At 44.7% G+C, this 27,803-nt stretch overlaps 1 protein-coding gene across 1 annotated transcript; it reads left to right on the top strand.

Annotated features, from left to right (window-relative positions):
- The first annotated feature begins 22,067 nt into the window (after positions 1-22,067).
- LOC135374076 (uncharacterized) lies at positions 22,068-23,974 on the top strand. The gene is made up of 6 exons (XM_064607076.1): positions 22,068-22,128; positions 22,250-22,363; positions 22,489-22,542; positions 23,429-23,485; positions 23,548-23,598; positions 23,701-23,974. The coding sequence occupies exons 1-6, from the start codon at positions 22,068-22,070 to the stop codon at positions 23,796-23,798; spliced, it is 435 nt and encodes a 144-aa protein (XP_064463146.1). The 3' UTR covers positions 23,799-23,974.
- The last annotated feature ends 3,829 nt before the right edge of the window (positions 23,975-27,803 follow it).

Raw genomic sequence — 27,803 nt, 5'->3', positions numbered from 1 at the left:
AATGGTGGCGCTTCAGAATGACGTTAATGTTGGGCTGGTTTTCGTTGAAAGTTACAGTGAGATTTGTAACTGACGCACCCTGACGGGAGGCATCACGTGCCACGTGACCTCCTGACGCCATCCGCTCAAACGTTGCCTGCCTGCGTGCTGCTAATGAGGCCCAAGAAGGCCGAAACAGCTGTCCAGTACTGCCATGGCGACGCTTGACTTACAAACATATGCAATACGTGCAGCCAAAGAGCTCCTGCTAATTTTTCCCCTTTATACACTTGACTGGCTTTGCACTGGGCTTTCAGAGGTGTCTTGGGAGACCCTGACGGAAGGCATAAAGTGCCACATGACCTTCTGACGCCACCCGCTCAAACGTTGCCTGCCTGCGTACTGCTGATGAGGCCCAAGAAGGCTGAAACAGCTGTCCAGTAGTGGCATGGCGACGTTAGACTTACGAACATATGTTATACGTTCAGCCAAGGACCTCCTGCAATTTTTTTCCCTTTATACACTTGACTGGCTTTGCACTGGGCTTTCAGAGGTGTCTCAGGACAACCTGACGGGAGGCATCGCGTGCCATGTGACCTTCTGACGCCATCCGCTCAAACATTGCCTGCCGGCGTACTGCTGATGAGGCCCAAGAAGGCCGAAACAGCTGTCCAGTACTGGCATGGCGATGTTTGACTTACAAACATATGCTATACGTGCAGCCCAAAGAGCTCCTGATCATTTTTTTCCTTGATACACATGACTGGCTTTGCACTGGGCTTTCAGAGGTGTCTTAGGACACCCTAACGGGAGGCATCGCGTGCCACGTGAACTTCTGACGCCGTCAGCTCAAACGTTCCCTGCCTGCGTACTGCTGATGAGGCCCAAGATGACCGAAACAGCTGTCCAGTACTGGCATGGCGACGTTTCACTTACAAACACACACACACACACATATATATATATATATATATATATATATATAAGTTCAAAAAAAGACGCGGAAACAGATTTTAGCGAAGTTAAAAACACTAGTTTATTACATGGGGAGACGTTAAAAAGTAAAATGGGCAAGGGGTCGACGTTTCGACAGTGGCACTGTCTTCGTCAGGACAAAAGATGCGTAGCTGATTACACATTTCTTAAATAGGTTTGCTACATGACGTCATAATCGGTACGGGCACGCCACAGGCGTTTGTCAGTGAGTCAGATTCGGGAATATTCCAGAAGGTCAAGTCCGGGTGGTGATGTCATTCGCCGTAGGTCACTGTCCGCTTTGGGGAAAATTCCGGGAAGGGTGAGCGCTGCTTCAAACTTTGCTGAAAAAAAAAAAAAAGAAAGAAAGAAAAACAGAAGGGAAACGAAAAGGGAGGAAAGTGTAGCTCATCTAGGCGGCCAAATTTCTTACCGTTGAAAGTGCTCCCAGATCTTCGTTAATGGTTGATTGGAATTTGTAAATGAGATAAGATTCGCGTTGTTCCCTGCACCGATCTGAGCTAAAATTTGACTGGAGAATAAAAAGTGACACGTTATTTAGTGAATGACCTGGTTGTTTGAAATGGCGAGAGACCGGGAGGTTTGGCTTTTTGGTAACGTCAGATCGGTGGTTGTTGAACCTGATCCGAAATGATGTTTTAGTCTGACCTACGTATTGTGCTTGGCACATGCCGCACTGAATGACATAAATGACGTTAGAGGAATTACAGTCGAAGTCACCATTAATTTTGACGAAAAATTTGAATTAGTACTTTTAAGTACTTGGGTGCTTTGCATTAATTTGCATATTTGACACCTTCGACCATCGCACGGGTGACAGCCGTTTCCTGGATGCGCTGCTTTGCTAACTTTAGATCTAACTAGATTATCGTGCAGGTTGCGCGCGCGCCTGTAGGTTACCCGCGGTGGCTGAGGGAAAATTTGTCCCATGCGCTCTGATTGGAGAAGGATACTATGATGACGGTTTAGTATATTGTTAACGCTTGGAATATTGCTGCTAAATGTTAAGATGAGGTTTACGGAACCATTATCTAACACGCGTTTGTGGTTTTCGAACAGGGATTTGCGGTCTGCTTTGCGGGCTTTGTTTAGAGCGTCGTCAACTAAGCTAGGTGGAAATTGACGACCGATGAATGTTTCCCTAAGTTGAGCTAGATTTCTGTCCAAGTCATCGTCACTGGAACAGATGCGCCTGTATCGAAGTGCTTGGCTGTAAGGGATGGCAAGTTTAGTATGACGCGGGTGACAACTGTTAAATGCTAGATACTGTTGAGAGTCCGTAGGTTTACGGAACAGGTTTGTGGACAAGGCCCCGTTGGTTAACTTTACTTGGACATCGAGAAAGTTAACAGTTAAAGGGGAATAAGAATGGGTGAACTTGATGGCCGGATGTGCTTTGTTAAAGTCGCTGATAAATGTGATTAGGTCATCTTCTGAGTGTGGCCACACCATGAAGATGTCGTCGAGGAACCGCTTGTAAAGCGTGGGCTTCTTCAGGCGCTTAGACAGAAATTCTTCCTCTAGAGCTCCCATAAATATATTTGCATAGTTAGGTGCCATTTTTGTACCCATAGCCGTGCCCTGAACTTGCAAGTAGTGCTTACCGTCAAATTCGAAGTGGTTATTTTTCAGAATAAGATTGAGAAATGTGCATAGGACACAAGGATCGTATGAGGTATCAGAATATTTTGAAAATGCCCTTTCAGCTGCAGCAATGCCATCCTCGTGGGGGATGTTAGTATATAAAGAGGAAACGTCTAGCGTGACTAGCAAACTGGAAGAAGGAGGCTGACATTCGCTTAGAACTTGAAGAAAGTGATTTGTGTCCTTAATGTAGGATGGTAGTTTAGGAGGTATATCTTTAAGAAGGTGGTCAACAAAGCTTGAAATGTTCTCGGTAGCTGTACCGTTGCATGAAACTATTGGGCGCCCTGGATTTCCAGGTTTATGGATTTTAGGGAGCATATAAAACCTGCCCGCTGCGGGGTCTTTGGGGAGTAGATAATCGTATAGGGAGAAATCTATCTTTTTACTTGCTTTTAGATCCTTTAGACTGCGGATAATATAAGCCGTAATTTCCTCTGTAGGGTCAGCCTCGAGGAGTTTGTAGAACGACGCGCACGATAATTGCCGGATACCTTCGTTAATGTAATTTTCTTTGTCCATTACTACGATTGCACCACCTTTATCAGCTTTTTTAATGACTATGTCACTGCCGTCCCGAAGTTCAGAAAGGCTGAGCTGCTCAGCCGGCGTTAGATTTGGCTTCGGTTTGCTGTTGTATGATTTATTGTAAGCGTTAATGATATCTTTTTGAACTGCACGGATGTACATGTCCAGAGCCTTTTCACGGTTAGCCTCTGGCGTAAAGTTGGATAGCGGTTTAAATGGGTTGGAATCTGACTTAGGTTTGTCATGAAAGTATTCCTTCAGGCGTAGACGGCGGGCGAAATTATCTAAGTCCAGATAAAGTTGGTATTCATCTAGCTTGTTGTTACTGGGGCAGAATGAGAGGCCACGGCTGAGTAGTGATATTTCCGAATCGGTAAGTTCGTGGGACGATAAATTAACGACGTTATGGGACTTCTGAGGTACCATCTCTGCAGATGAGGCTGCTGGGGTGGGACCTGTTTTTCTAGCAAGCGGTTGACGATTTTGCGACGGCGTATTGGTTTTACCTGCATTACTTATATGATCACAGTCCTGAGCTGACACACTTGGTTCAAGCGAAGCTGGAGTATTAACGTTGTCCCTGACTAGCTTCCTCCGCTTGGCATTGCGAATTGCCTCTTCCCTTTCTTTTGCGTATTGTGCTAATTCTAACTGGTGGTTGTCTGTTAAAACAGATTTACAGTCGATAGTTTTCGCCTGCTGGGATGATTGGTCTATGGCGTCCTCACAATGGGATATAAGCACTTCGATTAACGCGGCCGAAGCATTGTTGAGGATCTCATTCCACTTATTCTGATGTGCAGATTTTAGGGGAAAGGTGGGTTTAAGGTTAATGGCGAGACCCTTGGGAATTTTGTCCTGATCTTTGTAGAGTTGTAAAGTGGTGCGATGGGAATTATAGCGTGCTGATTTATCGGCTAGCTTACGAAGTTTAAAGAAAGCTTGCGTACTTGGGGGAGGTTCACTTTCAGAAGGAGAAGAGGCACGCTTACCGGCGGTTAGTCAGTCCAGCGTCGATGGTCTTGTATTCTGCCGTCGTCGTTCCAGGGCGGCTGCCTCCTGAGGGGTAGGCCACACTGGATCCGGAACAGCAGTCACGTTGGGTCGGCGTGATGGTAGGACCCGTCGAAGTCGTGGAAGCAGGTCCAGCAGGTGTCGGCTGATCATCCGAACTCCCTCGAAGTTTGGATGGAGGCCGTCAGCTGCAAGGACCTGGGTTGGTCGTCGTCGGTGGAATCCGTGGTCCAGGTAGCAGAGGTCGGTTGAGTTCCGGCAAAGCTGGACCAGTCGGCGGTTTGAAGTCGAAGGCCCGCGGGTTGCACTGGAACTCCCTACGCCTGTCAATGAAATGGCGGCGCCTGTTATGAGAGCGAGGGAGCACTAACGTACAAACCGTCATTTCAATCCCACCACGGGCCCGGATCTTGTTGAGGAGTCGCTGGTAGTGGGAGACTGCCTGCTGGGAGTCCAAAAGTGGCATATCGTTGGTTCCACAGTGTAGAACCACGACACGCACACTTGGTGGCAGCAAGTCTACTTCCTCCAGGAAATCCATGATCTTTCCTCCGCTGCGGGATACAAACATCGTTGGCATCAGTCGAGACCTGGGATTTAAAAAAAAATAAATAAATAAAAAAAAAAGCTGATAAAGGTGGTGCAATCGTAGTAATGGACAAAGAAAATTACATTAACGAAGGTATCCGGCAATTATCGTGCGCGTCGTTCTACAAACTCCTCGAGGCTGACCCTACAGAGGAAATTACCGCTTATATTATCCGCAGTCTAAAGGATCTAAAAGCAAGTAAAAAGATAGATTTCTCCCTATACGATTATCTACTCCCCAAAGACCCCGCAGCGGGCAGGTTTTATATGCTCCCTAAAATCCATAAACCTGGAAATCCAGGGCGCCCAATAGTTTCATGCAACGGTACAGCTACCGAGAACATTTCAAGCTTTGTTGACCACCTTCTTAAAGATATACCTCCTAAACTACCATCCTACATTAAGGACACAAATCACTTTCTTCAAGTTCTAAGCGAATGTCAGCCTCCTTCTTCCAGTTTGCTAGTGACGCTAGACGTTTCCTCTTTATATACTAACATCCCCCACGAGGATGGCATTGCTGCAGCTGAAAGGGCATTTTCAAAATATTCTGATACCTCATACGATCCTTGTGTCCTATGCACATTTCTCAATCTTATTCTGAAAAATAACCACTTCGAATTTGACGGTAAGCACTACTTGCAAGTTCAGGGCACGGCTATGGGTACAAAAATGGCACCTAACTATGCAAATATATTTATGGGAGCTCTAGAGGAAGAATTTCTGTCTAAGCGCCTGAAGAAGCCCACGCTTTACAAGCGGTTCCTCGACGACATCTTCATGGTGTGGCCACACTCAGAAGATGACCTAATCACATTTATCAGCGACTTTAACAAAGCACATCCGGCCATCAAGTTCACCCATTCTTATTCCCCTTTAACTGTTAACTTTCTCGATGTCCAAGTAAAGTTAACCAACGGGGCCTTGTCCACAAACCTGTTCCGTAAACCTACGGACTCTCAACAGTATCTAGCATTTAACGGTTGTCACCCGCGTCATACTAAACTTGCCATCCCTTACAGCCAAGCACTTCGATACAGGCGCATCTGTTCCAGTGACGATGACTTGGACAGAAATCTAGCTCAACTTAGGGAAACATTCATCGGTCGTCAATTTCCACCTAGCTTAGTTGACGACGCTCTAAACAAAGCCCGCAAAGCAGACCGCAAATCCCTGTTCGAAAACCACAAACGCGTGTTAGATAATGGTTCCGTAAACCTCATCTTAACATTTAGCAGCAATATTCCAAGCGTTAACAATATACTAAACCGTCATCATAGTATCCTTCTCCAATCAGAGCGCATGGGACAAATTTTCCCTCAGCCACCGCGGGTAACCTACAGGCGCGCGCGCAACCTGCACGATAATCTAGTTAGATCTAAAGTTAGCAAAGCAGCGCATCCAGGAAACGGCTGTCACCCGTGCGATGGTCGAAGGTGTCAAATATGCAAATTAATGCAAAGCACCCAAGTACTTAAAAGTACTAATTCAAATTTTTTCGTCAAAATTAATGGTGACTTCGACTGTAATTCCTCTAACGTCATGTATGTCATTCAGTGCGGCATGTGCCAAGCACAATACGTAGGTCAGACTAAAACATCATTTCGGATCAGGTTCAACAACCACCGATCTGACGTTACCAAAAAGCCAAACCTCCCGGTCTCTCGCCATTTCAAACAACCAGGTCATTCACTAAATAACGTGTCACTTTTTATTCTCCAGTCAAATTTTAGCTCAGATCGGTGCAGGGAACAACGCGAATCTTATCTCATTTACAAATTCCAATCAACCATTAACGAAGATCTGGGAGCACTTTCAACGGTAAGAAATTTGGCCGCCTAGATGAGCTACACTTTCCTCCCTTTTCGTTTCCCTTCTGTTTTTCTTTCTTTCTTTTTTTTTTTTCAGCAAAGTTTGAAGCAGCGCTCACCCTTCCCGGAATTTTCCCCAAAGCGGACAGTGACCTACGGCGAATGACATCACCACCCGGACTTGACCTTCTGGAATATTCCCGAATCTGACTCACTGACAAACGCCTGTGGCGTGCCCGTACCGATTATGACGTCATGTAGCAAACCTATTTAAGAAATGTGTAATCAGCTACGCATCTTTTGTCCTGACGAAGACAGTGCCACTGTCGAAACGTCGACCCCTTGCCCATTTTACTTTTTAACGTCTCCCCATGTAATAAACTAGTGTTTTTAACTTCCCTAAAATCTGTTTCCGCGTCTTTTTTTGAACTTCTGTAAAACTTCGTGGCCGTTTGATAATCCTTTTACCTCACCCTATATATATATATATATATATATATACTCATGGAACGATGCGACAGCAACAGAGGACACGTGTTTCGCCGTGTTTGCGGCTCGTCAGCTCTGGGTAGCTGCGCATCGTTCGCAAATTGGCAAACCAGGGGTCGCTCAACGAGCGATATACACCTGTGAGGGTGACTGAGCACTCCTCAATGCCACAGTGCAAGCCAGTGAATTATAATGAAAAGAAAAAAGGCATTAAATAAACAAGTAAATGACAGTAGACGTGTCTGAAATTCAAAATCAGAGAATAAATGGCTTCTATGGCTGCACAGAGAGAAACATATACTCATGGAAAGATGCGACAGCACCAGAGGACTCGTGTTTCGCCGTGTTTGCGGCTCGTCAGCTCTGGGTAGCTGCGCATCGTTAGGAATTGGCAAACCAGGGGTCACTCAACGGGAGATATACATCTGGGAGGGTGACTGAGCACTCCTAAATACCACAGTGCAAGCCAGTGTATTATAATGCAGAAAAAAAAGCCATTAAAGAAACAAGTAAATGACACTAGACGTGTTGGAAATTCAAAATTACAGATTAAATGGCTTCTATGGCTGCACGTAGAGAAACACATACTCATGGAACGATGCGACAGCACCAGAGGACACGTGTTTCGCCGTGTTTGCGGCTCGTTAGCTCTGGGTAGCTGCGCATCGTTAGGAATTGGCAAACCAGGGTTACTCAACGAGAGATATACACCTGGGAGGGTGACTGAGCACTCCTCAATGCCACAGTGCAAGCCAGTGTATTATAACGCAGAAAAAAAGCCATTAAAGAAACAAGTAAATGACACTAGACGTGTTTCAAATTCAAAATTACAGATTAAATGGCTTCTATGGCTGCACGCAGAGAAAGATATCCTCATGGAACGATGCGACAGCACCAGAGGACACGTGTTTCGCCGTGTTTGCGGGTCGTCAGCTCTGGGTAGCTGCGCATCGTTCGGAATTGGAATATATATATATATATATATATATAATTAACTTCAATCAACTGCGATATAGCATAAACTGGAGGACTCTCCTTACGAGCGCACCAGCAAACTCCTAAGGCAATGTACCAATTTAATAATTAACTTTTTAAATAACAAATCTATGTGGTTGTCCCAATTGGAACATCTGGTCCCTTCGGCCCCCTGATACAGCAGCCGTATTCAGAACGAAAATTCGTTCGATGGATCGTTCACAAAAATGCGTCAAGTAACACCATTTTATCTCTATTTTGTTCATTGCGCATCTTGGGAGACACGTCTTTTCTTCAACCCCAATGTGACAGAGGTGGTGGTGGTGGCGATGGTGAAAGGGCTTGCCGTTGTCGGCCTCACGTATGTGAGCAACGTCACGACTGACGCCCTGGGGGAATGTGCGTCCTAAGCCGACTTCTAAGGGAACTGTGCCGACATATGTCTGAGACCAATGTGAGAGTGAAATAGAGTACACTCAATCCGAACCAATCGGAACAACGCTTTCATCGTCATATGCCACCGAGTGCCATCGCCATCAATTCAGGATCTGCTTTGAACATGGAGGAAGGAAAGAGAGGAGTATCCCTATTGGCTCTACCAAGTGAACTGAGATTGGGGGCCACTCCACCGACATCACCGCCCGCTTTCCCCGGTTTCGGTTAGATACATCTCTATGGGAGCCCCCAACGCATAGTTTCGGAATACTTTGACAGGTGTCGTCAGTGGTCCCCAGTGGTCCCCACAGTGGTCCCCAAAGTGACGCGTGCAAAGCGATCTCATTGGGTTATTCAGATAACGTGACCCTTGCGGGGCTCCAAAGAAGCTGCAGCTCACCTCCTATCCTCACCTCTATTTCCCCTCGCTTCTCACCTCTGTCGCAGAGCTGTCGGGGCCAGTGGCGTCACTAGGGGGGTGCGGTCCGCACAGGGTGAAGCGAAGGACGGGGTGACGCGCCGTACGAACCAGAGAAAGGTTAACAGAAACGGAAACGGTATTATAGCGGAAATGTAGCAGGTAACGCTAACAGAAACGGAAACGGATTTCGCACAGTTGGAATACCTGAAACAGAAACGGAAACGACAATAATTTGCGGTAATAATTCAGCTACCGCATGACCCGAATTATTTCAATTCTTCACCATATTCTCTGTCTGTTGGACCTGGCTGGCGTCTATGATCGAAGACGCACACTTGTAGGTTAGAGGGTTCTTCCTGCCTGTCAACTCCTCCGAGCGTATAAAAATATGAACGTCTGTCTTTGCATTTGTGTAGTGATGTGCTCTGTTATGAATTTTGTCCTTTGAAACCGTGCACCAGCCCTATTACGACACAGGTAAGCGGCCTGTATAGGACGGTTGATTCTCGATTGAGTCCCAAATCTGAACTAAGAGGTGTAGTGGTGACTCGATATTTATCTATAGCTGGGATTTTCTTACGCCCCCCAGAGGGTGTACACTCCCTGAAATTTCTCAGGTGACCCAACCCAGCTCGGCCACCTAACACGTTCTGGTAGAGAGTGCGGAGCAGCGAACTAAATCCTGTACTGTCAGTCGGATTTAGTCGGTCGTGTGATTATACATCTTAATGTTCAAATGCCGTTCATAATGAATTTGAATGAATTAATAAAACGGGAAAGCTGCGCAGAGATGTCACCATTGTGCCACGATTCTTTCTGTGTCTAAAAAAAATACTTAGCGACGTACCCTTCACCAAGAGAAAAGCCCTCCCCCCCCTGAAAGCTCGGCCGCCCCCCAGAAGTGAATTTCTGGGGAAATCACTGATCTATAGTTATCTGAACTGCCTTCATGATCTGCCATTACCTGACAATTAAATGAAAAAGCGTTACTGAAAAGTGACTTTTGTGATTTCGCATATGCATTTATAGATTTGCACCAAATTATGTAATTTCACGTTATCTTCTTAGGGTGTTGACATTGTTGATGCATGTAAACTGAATGTCTATAGAATATCTGTTATCATACATTTTATGATGTATTAGTGTGGACCAGAAATCAATGATGCAGAGGGGCGTTTTCATTCTTTCGGCTACCATCGATCATCGGCTACCATCACTTCGATCCTTTCTAGCCGTTTAAACGAGTTTTCATCGACAGTGTCTTCGTTTGCAGCAATCCTTGCGGTGAACTACCTCATCCCATCATCATTCATGTAGTTGTTGTTGTAGCCTCACCTCAATTTATTGCTCATCGTCACGTGGTAAATTTTGTAGCATATTTCTTTTTTTTTTCTGCTCCCTCGTGCGACTGTTTATCCTGCATCAGTCGCTTCGACGTGATCTGATGTACGTTTTCAGAGAATTCCCTACATACACGGAACAATGTGGAAAAGTCACGAAGCTTTCTACTGTGAGGCCTTCATCATATTATTCACTGAAGAACGATCACCGACCATGCCGCATTAGGAACATCTCCCTTTCAGTTATTCTTCAATTACTGCCCCCGGCGATACATCGACAACGAACTGAATATCGACAGTGATGCTTTCGGCATAGACATCAGCACGCACGTAACTGCGCCCACGCTAATCTTACGAAGTATTTGGATGGTATGAAGACAAGATTCAATTCCAAACACCGAAAGCCATCCTTCCAAATCGGAGATCAAGTGCTCTTCTCCAACAGAATCAGATATGGTAAATTAGGAGCTCTTTTTGACGGACCTTATATCATCAAGAACATTGCACATAACGCTTACGACATAGAACGACCGCTACCGAATGGGGCTACCGAAAGGAAGAGAGCGACGGCTATGCAGATCAAACTCTGGCTTGATCAAATCTCTCATTTGAAACATGACTTCGACCTCACTGAGCTGTTCCCAGACCACGTGAGCTCCATCGTCGTCGTCATCCTCGTTAACACGGCCCCGGTCTAAGAAATTGCGTCCTCGCAATTACCGAAATTCTCGTCGGTCGCATCATCCAGTAGCCATCTGGGCGGTCGGCGCGCTAGTTTGGGATTCTGACGGCAAACGTCTCGCAATGGAGTTGCGCAGGGTGTGTCACTTACTAAACTTGGTTGCTACAGTGAATGCTGACTCTGGTCATCCTCTTGGAACAGCTCAGTGAGGTCGAAGTCATGTTCCAAATCAGAGGGTTCAAGCCAGGGTTTTATCTGCATAGCCGTCGCTATCTCCCTTTCGGTAGCCCCATTCGGTAGCGGTCGTTCTATGTCATAAGCGTTATGTGCAACGTTCTTGATGATATAAGGTCCTGCTGATGTAGTCTCGATACCGTGCGTGATGGAGTCACTATTCTTCTGTTAATGATGATGATTGTTTGTGGTGATTGTTTGTTTCTTGCCAACATACGGCGTGTTTATTCTTGTTCGTTACAGAATTTTTATTCAAAAAACTAATAGAGGAAAATAAATGTCGTTTTTTTGCAGTAGAGTTATATGGCCAGGCGTACATTCGTTCGAAGAAAACAGAAGAAAGTGAAGGAATAAAGTCATGCAACTACATGATCACTAATTACCTAAAATTCATTACCCTTTTAATGAGAGGATTTCGCGCTAAGGCGAAATAATAGAATGGGAGGTATTCGTCGTCGAAAGCAATTTCATGTTTAAAAAAAAGCACACTTAAGTGCTTTGCAATGAACCTGTTTCACGACGTTTGAAGGCACTCTGAACCGTATTCTGCAGCGCCATTTGTGGTCGTGTAGCCGGAGGATTTTCCCTACACTGGCATGTATCACCTAGACTGCGGCTCTGAAAAATCGTGGCGCAAGGATTTCTGCAAAAGAGATTACACACTAGACAGAGACACTACCGTCTAGTAACGGCGTTCTACACTAGAGGGGGACAGTTGGCGCAGCGGTCGCCGTACGAAACTTTAGTGCAACAGGCCCATATCCATCGCTGAATTCTCTTTGCAAGCGAGCCGAGAACAAAGCACTTTTCTAGCGCAAAAAGAGCGAGTGCATTCCACGTGAGGGGCGCCACGTGATTTGGAGCTATGGAGCTGATTGGTGTTGGAGCTAATCTATTGGCCAGATAGATCGCCTTTCGACCCTAGATAAGGCGAAGCTTGCATCATTTCTGCAACCGCAAAAGGCGTATTTCTTGTTTCGGCTCATTTGTGTAGCGAAATTCAGGGATGAATATTTCAAAACATTTGCGCTATTAGTCTTTTTCTTTCTTTTTTGACGCGGAATGTATATCAAACAGGAATATACTTCTTTTTCGGATCTCGCTTTTATGCGAAATTCCATAATTAAAGAGCTAATTAATCAACGTGAGATAATTAGTGATGTCGTGATTACATACTTTCTTCCAGGCAATGTTCATGCGGCCATATACCTAAGCGAACGCAATGCATCCTGGACAGGTCCTGGTCGCAAGTCATAGCAAACCCCAAGACACACATAACCCTAAGAATGGCGGTGCCGCGATCGGCGGCCAAATCATTTTGTAAACAATGCGGATGTTGCTTCTGCGTGACGTCTTGGATGTCTTTCGGCCACGGTAACTATTTTTATTCGGTAATCTCGTAGTAAAACGCGCAGTTTCGCACATATGGCCTAGTACCCTTGACGACTTCCAAAGATGCAATGACCACCGCGCGTTAAGACTCACTGAGCCGATGCAATGTACTTAAACTAAGGAGAAATGGGCTGCCATGTTACGGAAGGAGCACAGTTTACGCTGGCAAAATACGTTCACCTTCTCGCGTTATGACGACGGAAATGTGTCGGTAAGCGGCATAACGACATGTAATCAGTCACCAGGCCTCAAACGACGTTTCTATGACGTAAGACAAGGACAAGATGGCAGTTTTGCCCAAAGAACCCGCTTGAGCGTAGTTCAAGCAATGTCCGATTCGTGTCACCCATTAATAGGCACGTGCAAAGTGATGTTGACAACACTTTGATTGGCCCTCAAATGAGAATTCGAAACCGAAACCGCTGGTCTTTCCGAGGTATCGTGATGCCATATGACTTCGCTCGGTGCTCGAGAGTTTAAGCTTTCAGTTAACTGCCCGTTGTAATGAACCTTCAAGGTTCCCGTATGTTGTTATTAAAGGAGCATGGAAGTGACCTTTAACATGACTCGAAATCCTGCTTCATTTGTGAAGTTGTCCACAAGGAGTCACCATGCAAAATATTTGCGATCTGCGGCGTAATGTCACTGCGCAATACACTTTACAAAATACAGTCCGAGAACGGCAGTCGAGGGAGAGAGACACGAGCCCCGCGTGACGTAGAAGCTGCTCGGCGCCTTTTTTCTTTGTTTTTTCATCTCTGCTCGCACGCCTCTTATACATGTGTCAGCTGTGCCGACGTCACTGGTCACGTGCCGTAGCCCGTGATTCGTCACGCCGTTTCAGCTACGCTTCGGCGCTCTTCGGATGCGGAGAACGTCCTTTAAAGCTGGGCGGAACGGAGCCTTGCGCGTGCTCTCTGGGTTACCTGCGCTCATCGTACTTTCGCAGCAGCTCATTTTATTTGTTGTAGAAGACGTTGCAGCGAAAAACTAAAAATATTTTTGGGGTCTTCCATGCTCCTTTAACCTTTCAGGCTCCTGTATGTTGTAAATAACCTTTCAGTTTCTGGTCTCTTGTAATTAACCTTTCAGTTTCCAACCTGTTGTAATTAACATTTCACTTTCCCGTCTCGTGTAATTAACCTTTTTCTGTGTAGCTGCATTGGCTGTTAAGTTACTTTGGAAAAGTATCTGAGCTACATACACTGATAACATACCTCAAAGGTATCTGAATTACATCTTGAGAGAGCTGAGAAATCCGCGGCTCGCTGGTGGGATTCCGTAGCAAGCCCAGGCTTGAGAGAAAACACGCAAGGCGACGAGACTTCGTGTCGTGTCGTGTCGTTCTGCTTTCTTCTTCCCCTCAACCTCGAGGTTTTGCTATGCTATGGGCCTGAATTAGAAGCTGCAAATATCCAGTGAGAGAAAACATACCTCCGGCAATAGGAATTCTTGGGCTTTTGGAAACAAAATTTATAGGCTATGTCGAGCCAATTTCTCAGAATTCAAACAGAAAATCCTGTACAGTTTTCACGATCAGCGCTGTTAAAGCTCGAAAGGAAAAATCAGTTCACGTTCCTATTCTGTTTGGTTTATCGTTCACTCATTTAATTAACTCAACAACATGTTCACAGAAATTCAAAACTCATGATGAAAGATGAAAGTCACTGAAAAGGTTAGCCAGCTGTAGGAGTCGGATTATCTTCTGGATTATCAGTCCTGGGATCTACCAAGCAAGCTTTCAAACTGCTCTATACAGTGTTCTGTGCGGAAGCGGAATTGTTTGACATGGCATTGCGTCGGATGGCACTTGGACTGTGGTGTGTCTGCCGCCTACGATTTTGGCGCGTCGTCTACGTATGATTCTATCGGATATGCCTGGCAAGTAATGGCCGGAACTACCGTATATAATACATCCTTACACCCATTCTCGCAGCTCTACCAGACTTGTACGTATTTGGAGTATTGTATTTAAAATATTGTATTTTAAATAAATTTTGCGGTATTTTGGTATTCTACTCAATACTTCTTGTTTTGTGTATTCGTACTCTATTTAAGATACATCTTATGGTATTTTTAGTTTAATTACATATTTTGGATCTCCCTCTCAAACATTGAATCTTGAGCATTGAATAAAAGCAGTGTGTGTTACAGTTATCGAGCAAGATTGCTTCGAAGAACAAAAGAAAAAGTCTGTATTTAATCAGTGACAAATATAATAGTACCAGGTCACAACAGATTCAGTCCCGTTCTATTTTGTTGGGCAGGTCACAAACATAGGACTGCCCTGTTGGAAACGACATAAATAGACAAATGTCTCTGACACAATGCGGTTCAATGACATTCACGTCTGAACGCTCAGACAAAAAACAGTCCTTAATGTGTGGTGAAAATTTGCGTGAAGGCACACACACGACTACCTTCCTGCAAATCAACAAGCACTTTTGGGCTCGTTGCACACGGAGCTCCAAAATCTTTTCAATCCTCTGGTACTGTCCGTAACAGTCCACGAACACAGTGGAGTCACTTTTAGTTGGTCTACTGTAGGCCGCGCTGTTAAACACCTGGTGACAGTAAATTAACCTGTCATGTTCCACAACACCCCCCACTTGGCTACCCAAGAACTGTTCTAATGCTTGTACCTCTGTCGAACTTAGCCTTCCTGCACGGCCATGACCCATCATGCATACATCACCAGCGTATGAGGCAGTCTGTATATGAGCAAATCCAAGAAGACGTTGACATGCAACCTTCTCTTCGTTAGCAACACGGCCCAGAGCAAGAGCAGTTTGCAGTTCTTGATGCATCACAACCCTTTCTGTGGTTTGTTGTGGCGCACCTCTCGCAGCTGTAACCAAGTTGACCAGCATGCCATTTCCTCCCTCAAAGACGAATGCTGAGTGGGCCCACAGGGGCCCAAGATATGCCACTGATGCAGCAAGGTGTAGGAGAGCATGAACGTTGAAGGTCATAAATGCCTCTCCGTATAGCGGGATGCAACGGCCACAAATTCTCTCAGGAGCTCATCTGGCAGAAAAAAGAAAAACAAATTAGGAATGCTTTTTAGCACCACTTGTATTGAACCTTGTACATGATATTTTCGAAGTGATCACAGTCTGGTAGTCACTTTCGACGACATGCATGGCAAGGCTCTATCTATCACTTACTGAGTGGCGTAATTAACTTTCAACCTTGTCCAAATAGGCAGATCAAGAGAACGAAGTGAAAGTTTGATGTCGATAGTTGAGAGTGAACGGGAGCAACTATTCGGTGCTTCCGTGTGGTTTGCCCGGCAGTGTTTGATGATATGATGTCAGCTTTAACCCTAACATTTTTCTTCTGTACAGTAGCACCTGTGGGCCACCTTGTACCTTAGGAGAGCATAGTTGCAAAATGACAAACGTGCTGCCAGATTTATGCGTAGTGAGACTACAAAACTGAACTTGGTTTGACACCATCTGCATCAATTTTTGTTCTCTCTCTCTTTTCTTTTTTGTAGGTATTCTAAAACTCCAAAATATTAAGATTTTCCAGAATTTCTCCACTATGATCGTAGTTTTAGGCTGCGTACCAGAATGTTTAAATAATATTTCCAGTTTATCATTATTTGCTTGCAGTCCAATCGGGCACATGCAGCCAAAAGTATAGGTGCCTTTTAGTGTGCATACAAATCCATATAGCTGATAGCCAGTCGTCAATGCTGCGCTTTGTGAGCCTGACCTGCTCAGCTACATGTGGACGTTTGGATTGCAAAAGCCACTGAACCCACCGCATAGCAGTTCAAACAGCTATTTTGGTTCGCTAAACCTAAACTCAAACCAAACCAATACACCTGAACCTTAACCGAACCCCAAAAGATAACAGTTCTATATCCCTGATGGTATGCCTCCCCTGTGCACCAGTGCTACACTGGTTTGATATGCTGTGTTTCAAACTAGTATATACCTGCATGCGTTATGTCAAGGTCTGATATATTTTCTCTCAGGAGGATGTGAACGGCTTCAGAGAGTTTCGCCATGTGCCTCCAATACTCTCTTGGCAGGATATCCACTGTGCATGGCATACTATAGAATAGCAGCCAACTTCTCAGCTCTGATGCTTTCCAGTGGGCATGGTCACTGATGCTCCGTGGGAGTCTTGTGATGCAGTGCGGCGGTTTTATAGAGAGGAGGCGGCTATTGATCGCTGACAGATGAGCTCGAGAACCTCGAATAATGTTGAAGCATTGAATCACTGGTGACTGATCACCTGAAGCATGCGTGCAAGCCAGACAAAACCTTCAGGAGGACCACACAAATTTTGACAAGCGTGTTTTTTTTTTAGAAATTTGAAGGGGCACTGAAATGCAAAAACAATTTGCTCTCAAATGAAAGTGCGTGTTTCAATTAGTGTGATGCAAGCAAAATTACTTCACAGAACGCTACCGTTAAGAAGAACACCACTATGAAAACAGAGTCGTCTTTGGCGGCAACGAATGAGATCCGCCGGAGGAAAAGATTGGCGGCATCCAACGAGACAGCAGGAGAAGCATGCACATACCTATCGTTGCCTCGTGGATTTGAAACGCATCCGATTGTAGTGTTCTATATATGAGCGACATGATGCACACTGCTGCATTTTTCAATACCGATTCCCTGAATTGTAGCCCACAACAGTTCTCGTGGATGTTCCACTGACAACCTTTATCTTCACGTCCTCTGGACGGCGACGCCAGCCCGCTTCGCAACACGCAATTTGTTTTTCACCGGGACTGCTCTATGACATGGCACGCGCAGCATGGACTAAAAATGCCGATGCACGAGCTGAAACGACGTTCACGGCTTAGCGCAGAAGCAAGGAATAGTCAGGTATAATTTTGATTGTAGCTCCGTAATGCAATCAAGTTTTGAATAACGATAACAAGTACGAAATTAACATAGCGTGTAATGTAATTTGAAGTGAACTTGTTTTTGTATTTTAGTGCCCCTGTAATGACTCGTTCTCACTCCGCACTCAAGTACATTGCTAGAGAAAAATGACCTGCATATTGTATATTGGAAGGCATTTCCTCTATACCAAATGAAATGTGAAAGATATTTGAATACCTATGTACTGACGTTCCGAAGAGTGTGATGAGCTGAAAAGGTACTCGTTGACTTGCCCAGTAACACCAAGTAGTACCGAATGCATGTATTCGACGCTACATCCACGCACAAGGTCGAACCCTGAGAATGTAATGCGCTGTGTCAAGAAGTGCAAGTGCATGAAACTGAGTGAACATTTCATGCGAGAACAGTAGTCAATACAAAATGAAAGTGCAAGGTAGCAAGTCCGTAATGGTGACAGGATTCTATCATTTCAACTTTGGATTATTGCAGAGTAAAAAAGGAATACCTGAGACGGAAACCTTACCTGGCAGATTCATCATTGGCGTTGGGCCTTTTACACCGTTAATGTCGGTGTCCAGCTCAAGTGCAAGATGGCAATCACGAACCACCAATGCAGACGTCCTTTCTTCTACTGGAGAGCTGCTGATGTATCGTGCACAATCTGAAACAGTGCACGGGCAAATTACTGTCTGCCAAGAGCCCAAATATTCTCGCAATGTTCTTATCCACGAACAAAACTACTCTTTATGATAAAGGTATCCCCCTAGGCCCGCCGCAGAGTACATCTTAAGCAGAAAGTAGAGGAGCAATATGGCTCCCTGTACTGTTCGATGATGTATGTAATAATAACATACTTACTGTCAATGTATTCACATGTTATGAAGCACCACGTGCAGGAACTGTATCCATTGTGCTGCTTCATGTTGAGGACAGCTGGCCTTGCTGGTGCGTCAACTGCACAACACAGTACAAATATTCGCGATGAGTAGCAGTGCCCGTCTGCTTCCCAGAGAAGTGGGCCGATGCTGTTGACCTCCTCGACAAACTTTGTTAGGAAGACCGACATATCTGGATGATGTTTCCCAAACCAGAAGGCAGCAAGGATGCAGTTCCTGAAGCGCGAGCGTGGCGGCAATTCGTTCAACACAAACTGAATAGGCCACACTGACGTGTTAGATGACTCGAAAAGTGGGCTTCCGTCAGTGTTCCCCGTCAAAGTCAAGTCACCGCGACAGAACCCCACTGTATTTTTCAATGTGTCATATCCTGCAGCAGATGTTATGCCACTTATTACGCCTGCAGCTGGGTTAGTTTCAGCAATGCTTCTATGCAGCTCTTGTTTGGTCTTCTCCACAACATACTTCAGCTGTTTCTGCATGCTAAACATGACAAGACGTTGACTGCTGCCCTTTGGGTTCGCACGCTCTCCACATATTTGGCAGTGTGCACCAGCCTGATTGTTGTCATCAAAAAGAGAATCGCATGCTCCACATAGATGATAAGACCTGGCCTGTTCCTTCGTTTTGTTTGTTCATAGCTTTCTGAACATGTATTTACTTCGTGGTAGAATATTACTTTCTGGCTGAAAGAGCATGTTGATGAAGGAAATAAGATCGCCCAGCGCCTTCCACGTCAATCCATTGCTGACCACAATTGACATCAGCATCGCAACAGCTCCTGCCTTTGTGGTTGATGAATGTGGCAGCCTCTCTGCGCCGAATTCATCAATACACGTAGCTAGAACTTCTTCCTCTGACACATTCCTAGGAAAGTCTCTGAAAGGATCTGTTTCTTCGTCTTCCTCACCGGAACTGTAATCATCCGTCTCCAGAATTCGTTCGTCTTCTTCGGCATGATCGGATATGCTGCGGTGACAGCTTCGCTCCCTTCACAGGCTGCATGCCCCACCGTCCCGACAACACTGTTTGTAGCATCACCATCCGACTGATCGTCTCCCGGTGACCGCCCTTCGTGGGTGTTTCGTTCCTCGCGGACACGCCTGTAGCGTAACGTTGACGCAGGAACGACAAAAGGGGAATTTGCATTCAGGTAAGTCTTGCAGCGTTTCGGCGTTCCACTTGCGCATTCATCATTCGCAGTAGCCATCGTTTCCGAATATCATAACGAGTGGCACAGCACAATACTTTAGCAGATTCCTCGCACAACCCAACAGGTGGAGCAAAGATATGCAATTCAATGCGATTGAATGAGATGACAACCATACACAACGAAAAAGCTAGGTAGCGCGGTCATTAAAAACTGTTGCCGGATGTAAATTCAAGCGCCACCGCGGCCGCCGCTAATGGAGCATATAACGCAATGCTGATTTCGTGTACTGCAGCTGGTCACTGTATGTGTAAAAGAAAGGCACATAACAAGGAAACAAAGAAAACTAACAATAACGATATTAATGTATGTCATCACACAACTTAGCCGTTTCGAATCCGTAACTGTAGTGTACAGTAACATGCACCTAATCCCTTTTGACGCAGGGCAGATCCCAAAAATAGGTTCACAGGTGCGAAAAACTAAATAAAAATAAAACCAAATAAATACTGTGACAAACTCTGACAAGTCCAACGCTTGGCGTCGCCCTTGTGCTCCCTCACAAGCTATAAACATGGCAGCGTCCTGGTGAAAAGCGTGGTTGTGTATGTTCACGTCTGCTGCGTTTAATCCTGTCATTTATCGTCCTGTCATACACGCGTACGTTTGCTACGTGCAGGATGACGTCCGGGCCATTGTACCGGTGTCTCTGATTCGGGATTTTCGCCCTCGAAGTGAAACCGACTTTGACAGTTCTCACCGTATGGTATACTGGTGTTCTACGAAAGGAGATGGCAGCGATGAAGAATATTACCCGGTAGAAATATTGGACCTGGCTGGTAATGTATAAGAGTTTTGCACTTTGACTTTGTCTTGCGGTGATGCTTGTGTTCTGTATGTCGTCGCCTTATACATTCCACGAGGTATGTGATCACGCGTTCAGCGTCCCGAAACAAACTTATTTCGCGCATGTGTGTTGCTTTTGGTCCTTCATAGAGCTGCTGCCAGTAAATCACTCATCTGCCGGAGTGTATCCGCCAGTTGTAAGGGCAAACAATTCCGTAAGGCATACGCTGCACTCAAGAGCCGTCTCGTGCACTGGAAGCTATGCCTTTCGACCAATGCGAGTTTGCTAACCACATTTGCGCCAGGATGTTTGGAACTTACGTTATCATTTTCTGTTAACCTGATACCGTTGTTTAGTGTGTTTAGTGTTTAGGAAACAAGATGCATATAACCAGTGTAAAATTGACGTTATTGACTGCACCTTTGTTGTTCCAGGTTCCAAAGCTGCCATAACCTTGAAGATAAAGAGCAAAAAGCTGCCCATACCAAGGATTTTTTCACTGCAGCAGGGATTACCATCCTGCGAGTGACAAGAAGGTACCTTCCTAATTGCCCAAGGTTTTTGTACAATTAGTGCATTCATGGTCTTGCTGTGTTTCTGTAGTCTTATTCCTAGAAGCTCCTTCGTAGTACTCTGCTCGGAGGCTAGCAGGTACTAAGCTTGGAGAGGAGATTCAATCATTTTGTATCATCATGCTGTTCTGATGTTCTGTAATTTTTACGCCATCCATTACTATTACCACCATCCTGTTACCTTCTCTTCCATGTTGATTTCGTCATATGTCACTTTACTCATTATATTGCATATTCTGTTCTCTGTTGCGCGCTGCTAGTGGATTTCAGTGCTTATGTAATTCTTTTATTTATGTTTTGTCATCAGAAGTCTGGTTCTGACACAAGAAAGGCAAAGGAGAGTGCAAAAAAGCAGCGTTTAAGGGACATAGCTTCATGCTCCGGCCAAGGGGGCCGTGCAGTCAAAAAATTAAGTAAAGTGACTTGTGTTGCTGCTTCATGTCTCACTGAATTGAACCACATATTCAGGGACATGGAAAACGCAACCGTTCCTGTTCTGGGGACGACTCAACGTCTTCAGATGAGAGTGTTGTACCACAACACTTACTGGTTGAGAAGGATGCAACAATTGCACGGCTGAGAAAGCGGCTTCGCGAGGAGCAGGAAAAAACAAGTCGTCTGACCCTTGCCCTGCCAGACAAAATTGTCAAGTGATTACATATGTGGGACAGTTCAGGCTGCATAATGCTACCTGAGTGGGCTGGAGTTTATCCATGCTCTGTCAGCCCGCATCATTTAGCCGTGTGTGGCGCTTCAATTTTGCTTTTACACTGTTTGCACAGGAATTTTGCTACAATTTTTTTTTTGCCAAACCTTTACGATGCATTTTTGTTACTTTTACCAAAAATCTCTCTAATTATGCTGTAACAAGGCACTACAATAAGTTGTGATGATGTTTATATCTGCCTGAAGATGTTTGAGTTGTACTAATATAAATGTTCCTGTTTCAGAGGTGGCACGACAAGTTGCTGCAGAAGCAGCTCCTCAACCTGCATGGCCACTTGGTTAGTATTTATTTTGTAGCTTGCCTACTATAGGGAACGCATTGCGGGAATACACATCCTGGACGGCACTGGGACCCTGTTCTTTTTGTGTGATGTTTATTGTGATTTCAATATGTGTTGCAGACGCTCGACAGACATTTGCTCCTCCACATGAGTCTCCGGCTGGCAAGTTCTTTTGTTCTGCTTTTTCCCTATCATCGCCATGTTTGTTAACCCACATATTGTACTGGAGAATGGAATCATGCTGGCCGTTGCTCTCTTCTGTAAATTATGTTGCAGTGATTTGAATATGTCTGTTTCAGAGGTGTCACAGAACATTTGCCCTCAGGACATCTCTCTGCATGGCAAGTGTCTTTCTATTTGCTACTTGTGCATTGTGCCAAGGCACAGAGTGGTGTCAATGGTGGACTGCCACCAGGTCCTCTCCACAGTTCTTCCAGTGTAATGATTTCAAGATATCTGTTTCAGAGGACGTGGTACAACATGCACTCGTATCTGGTAAGTGTGCACCTTGCAGCCTGCTGTATTCCTGCAGTCCTTTATAGCAAACTAAATGTGACAGTAACAAGGTGTCTGCCTTTTAGGATATTTTCTCATTAATCAGACCTCCTCCTGTTTCACAGACAAAGAGTGTCTTGGCCTTCAGAATGACAGTGACGCCCTGCCCATCATAACTGGTGAGCTTTCACATAGCATGTGGTGTCCTGCCTAATATGTCGAAATAATTTTATCAGAAATGTATGAATCAGAGAACTGGTGTTCCCAATATCATTTCCCACCCAGCTGGATTTAGTAATTCAACAAAAGTGCACAGCTTTTTTTAATGCAAGCATGCCTTCAAAGAGACTAGTCTCGTACAGCTGGGGCGATTCCGAAACTTAGCCAAACTATATTCACATACACCGTCAAACAAACAACATACACACATACAACCGTCAAAGTTTCATTCAGAATAACCAAGTCGTTTTCGAGGAATTTCTCGAGACGTGCCGTAATAGCAGACTACGAAACCTGCGCTCCACTCTCATGTAACGTCACGCATGACGTCGGCCTGCGGGTACGTCGCCGTTGTCGTGGTAGCTGGAACCTTGGGTTGAGCCATTCCCTTTGCTCTTGAAATGGGAACACTCAGGCATATATCTCCACTAGCGGAGAATGTAGACCGTGCATTGGCTGTGGGGCCTCCGATAATGTGGCACATAGTCTGATACGTGGAAGCTAAGTCACATGTTTTCTTTATATAATGCGGTTTTTAAATAAACATTCATTCCCTCTCCATGTTCGTCGTCAGCGACACTTCATTTCCAAACATGATCAATGTACAATGGGGAGTGTAATAGAAGCGTGCGTAACAAATTTTTGGTTGGTCGGACATGTATTCTGTGTGGAAAATGGTGTATGGGAGCGTCCCAAGTAGGGCATGTATTGTGTTCGTAATACATAAATGACCCTGTACAGCATGCATCACGAATTCATCTTCCTTTGTATTTTACTTTGTTTGTATACCTACATAGCTCATGTGTACTGGTAAGTTCAAATAGCTTTTTTGTTCTTGTCTTGCAGTTGATCAGGGAACTGCTTGCCCAGTCGACTCCACTCGTACTCCTCCTATGTTCACAGGTGGGCACACAATCAGTAGCTGGAATTTTTGTTACTAATTCCCTCACCCTCTACTTTCGTAGGCAGTCGTTCGGCATCAACTTCTGGGGCTCTTGCTCGTCCAGCCTGTACGGGTATGTACTTCTTCATTAATTCTGCGCTATGGCCAGAGTTTTCAGTGCAAGATGCATACAGTAAAAAGCCCACAATGTTTGTTTCGTTAATTTCTTCCTCAGTTCAACCAGGGGAGATGAGGCCATCTCCAACCAGGGAACATCTGCAACTAGAAGAAATACAGTATGAAATGTACTCAGTGGTTGATAGGAAGGTATGAGTTATTTGAAGGATGGTTATCGAAACTACCTGTTCTCAATTCTCCCTTCTCACATTGCCCTTCTTCAAATGACCTTGCTCAAAAGGACCTGCTAGTTTTATCCCGTATCGGAACTACCTCCCTCAAAACGTCCTTCTCGTATGACCTCATTGCACAGAGCCATCGCCTTATTTCAGGAGAACAGTTTCCATTGACAGACTTCTTTCTTTTTTTCCATTCTATAGGAAGTTGACAGGCATACTGCTGACTATTCCCTTTTGAGTCCTTTTTGTTCGTACTAAACATTTTCACTCCCTGTCAGATCGAGTTTATGAACTTATGGCGAGTTTAAATTCCGGAGCTCCCGATTTCACGGTCTCGAAACAACCGAAATGCTTGATTGCTTCGTATACGATAACTACTCAAATTCACGGGTTTTCTATGTCTGTCCAAGTCATGTTAACGTGTTGTCGTGGTGTGGTGTTGTCCAAGGTCGCAGTTGGTATTTACCTGCGCGTGACGGTGCGTTTTACAGTCGGATAACATTTATTTCCACTAGGGTATTTTGCAACGTTCAAGCATTACGATGTACGGCAAGTTTAGATGCATGGGGGTGGTGAGTGGGTGTCTTGCCAATTGCAGTGCTTGAAATTGCAGGAAGACGACGACCGTGGTGCACCTGTTTTGAAATGCAATATCCAGTTAACGGGATGGGACACTCTCTAAAATGCTTTCGTTTCTAATGATGGTTTAACTGCAGAAAGCTTATTTTGCAGGTCACATTTCAGCAGGCATTTCTTGTAAGCATTTGCCCAAATCCAATTCTGATGCATTTTTTCGTATAGCAAAGACAATGAAACTGTGCAAAGAGTGCCATCTAGTACAAAGTCCCAATTTTATGGCATTTAGATGCAAATTATGAGACAGCACTCATGTTTCCTTCGTCTGTGCCTACCCAGCACAGGCAATGATACCGTAATTCATTTAATTAGTTGACACATTGCAAATGTAGACTTAGCGGTTGAAAAACTCAGGCAATTCTGTTAAGCTGAGCTCCTGATAAGAAGAACAAATATATTAGGTCCCTTTGTGTTTGTGTTAAAGGGACAACACTGTACAGAGTGTTTCACAAAGGTCTCCCAGAACACTTCACAGGGAGAGCGGCCACTGGAAACCTGAAACTATTTATGGTACTTCTGTTCCAAACAAGTCCCACTTTTGATGTACCACCTATTTGTACCACAAGTGTAGCTACCAGTTTCCTCTTATCCCTGTGAAGCTCTGTGGTGCAAATTTGAAGAGCTATATTTCCCAAAAAATTGTTGCTGTTATATCAGACAAATTCACAGCTAAGGCAACAAATGGTTCAAGCTAGCACAACTGTAGCACTACCGTAATATGAGTGCATAACATGATGTCAGGCACTGAGCTCCATTAGATCAGAACAGTCCATTTTATGCAATCTGGCCATGCGACTACTTTTTAGGTTCACCTGGGGGATGGGCATTTGATCCCCATGGATAAGTTCGCCTACATCCAGCGTGGCACCACCGACTCGAAGCTAGTCAAGGATCTGGCTAGATATTTTTGGACCACTGAGGAGTTGGGCACCAGAAACATGACAGGCCAGCCGTGCCGCAGGCCAGGTATAACAACCAGTGTGAAGGCCCCGGCAACACCTGCAAAGGTGCAGGCCATTGCAAGTGAGTCCTCATCTCTTTCCAACTGGGCAACCATACACGCATAGGAGCAGCCGTGCATTCATTTTTGTGCACAAGTCTCCAACCTTTGCATGGTTATACTTTTTGTATGAATTCTAGAGGCAGCATTTTCCCCTGACATTGTGCATATGTCTGCAACTTAGGTCTGAGTTCAATTCTCTATTTCTCAGATGGCCAGTCAAAATATATTGCCGACCATCCTAGTGAAGTCCCGAAGGATACAAGATTAAAGTGTGTCCGTAGGACACTGAGCGATTTTTTCGCTGATGTTGCTCGTCAGGGGAGGCGAAGAAAATAAAAGAATAGTAAATGTGAGTTGCGTGTCTGTTCCTTCCTCAAACAACAACACGTTGGCACGAGCTTTCTCAACATGGACTGACAACTGCACCAAAGAGCATCTAGCATGTGCCACGGGTAGAAATTGCCAGTGACCAGTCCGGTCTGACAGTATGTTAATAATCCGGTCTAACACTGGAGAGTGGTTTCCGGTCTGACCAGTAATACTGGATTTTTCACCAGGGGAATATACGAAAAAAAAAGTCTGGTTGACAGGATATATCTTATAATCATCATCAAACAAGAGCATATGTCGTTTTGTTCAGCACCTTATGTACTTTTTCTTTTTTTAATTTCAGGTGGTTCATTCAAGCTAACTCTTTTTTATCTACTTGATGACATATGCCATATTTGTGTGAATGTGCAAAATGTTACATAATCTTTATCCTTTAAAGCAGGAAACTGTTTGGACATTTTGTTCGTTGTCAGTTTAACCGAATTTGTGTACTTATTCTGCCCCTACGTCAAGGTTATACCCATAGCTAAGGGAGAATTCTCGCGCGGTCTTGTACATGGAATCATAGAAAGCACACCCCTTTTCTTACACATCACATATATTTGTACATCAACTTCCGTAATTCTCATGGCCACACGCGCGGCATATTTCATTTCATTTTATTTTCATTTATTTTATTTCATTCTACACAAAATATATCACAACTGGAGACCATAGACATGGAGGAGCCAGAGGGAAAACACCCGGTTGAAGGCTCCTCCCTGAAAAGTGCGTTAAACATAATAAGAGCACAAATCATAATACATGAAAATAATACAGTCCAGGAAACAAATAAATAAAATAAAACAATAATATCATAATGTAAATATATATAAATATATATATAAAAGGAAAAAATAGCCAGAGCTCTTTGGCTGCACGTACAGCATATGTTTGTAACTCAAACGTCGCCATGCCAGTACTGGACAGCTGTTTCGGCCTTTTTGGGCCTCATCAACAGTACACAGGCAGGCAAAATTTGAGTGGATGGCATCAGAAGGTCACGTAACACGTGATTCCTCCCGTCAGGGTGAGATAACTCACTCACTGAAAGCCCAGTGCAAAGCCAGTGAAGTATAAAAGGAAAAAAATAGCCAGAGCTCTTCGGCTGCACGTATAGCATATGTATGTAACTCAAACGTCGCGATGCCAGTACTGGACAGCTGTTTCGGCCTTGTTGGGCCTCATCAACAGTACGCAGGCAGGCGACGTTTGAGTGGATGGCGTCAGAAGGTCACGTAACACGTGATTCCTCCCGTCAGGGTGAGATAACTCACTCACTAAAAGCCCAGAGCAAAGCCAGTGAAGTATACAATGAAAAAAAAAAAAAATAGCCGGAGCTCTTTGGCTGTACGTATAACATATGTCTGTAACTCAAACGTCGCCATGCCAGTACTGGACAGCTGTTTCGGCCTTGTTGGGCCTCACCAACAGTACGCAGGCAGGCAACGTTTGAGTGGATGGCGTCAGAAGGTCACGTAACACGTGATTCCTCCCGTCAGGTTGAGATAACTCACTCACTGAAAGCCGCAAGGCTGAAACAGCTGTCCAGTACTGGCATGGCGGCGGTAATATAAATATATGTATGTATAAATAAACAATAACATAGAATAAAATAAATAAATAAATAAATAATGATGCACCCCACATGACAGGAAACAGAAGGATCAGCAACTGTCAATTATCAATACATTTCTAACTTGGTTTCTAAAAGATGAATAAGAACATACATTTTTTATTTCAGGCGGCAACAGGTTCCAATTACAAACACCACGAAACAAAAACGACAGCTTGCCGTAATTTGTACTGATCTTTGGTATATTTAACATTCCACCTGCTCCTGCCCTAGTACGCGAGCTTGAATTCAAATTGTAAAAATTTATCTTAGGCAAGGTTAGATCAAGTTTTAAAATCCGATAGGTCAAATCTAGAACGCCATATGTTATTATGTCCTGGACACTGAGAATATGAGTA

This window comes from Ornithodoros turicata, unplaced genomic scaffold (genome assembly GCF_037126465.1).
Source record: "Ornithodoros turicata isolate Travis unplaced genomic scaffold, ASM3712646v1 Chromosome42, whole genome shotgun sequence".
Lineage (NCBI taxonomy): Eukaryota > Metazoa > Arthropoda > Arachnida > Ixodida > Argasidae > Ornithodoros > Ornithodoros turicata.
The sequence above is the reverse complement of the archived record's forward strand: the minus strand, read 5'-3'. Positions and strand labels throughout refer to the sequence as shown.

Bases quoted from the DNA above. Each gene is read 5' to 3' on its own strand.
- LOC135374076 (XM_064607076.1), top strand. From the start codon at position 22,068: ATGTTTGTTAACCCACATATTGTACTGGAGAATGGAATCATGCTGGCC. The intron at 22,129-22,249 runs GTAAATTATGTT...CATTGTGCCAAG, and splicing joins GCTGGCCGTTGCTCTCTTCT to GCACAGAGTGGTGTCAATGG. The intron at 23,486-23,547 runs GTGGGCACACAA...CTACTTTCGTAG, and splicing joins TACTCCTCCTATGTTCACAG to GCAGTCGTTCGGCATCAACT.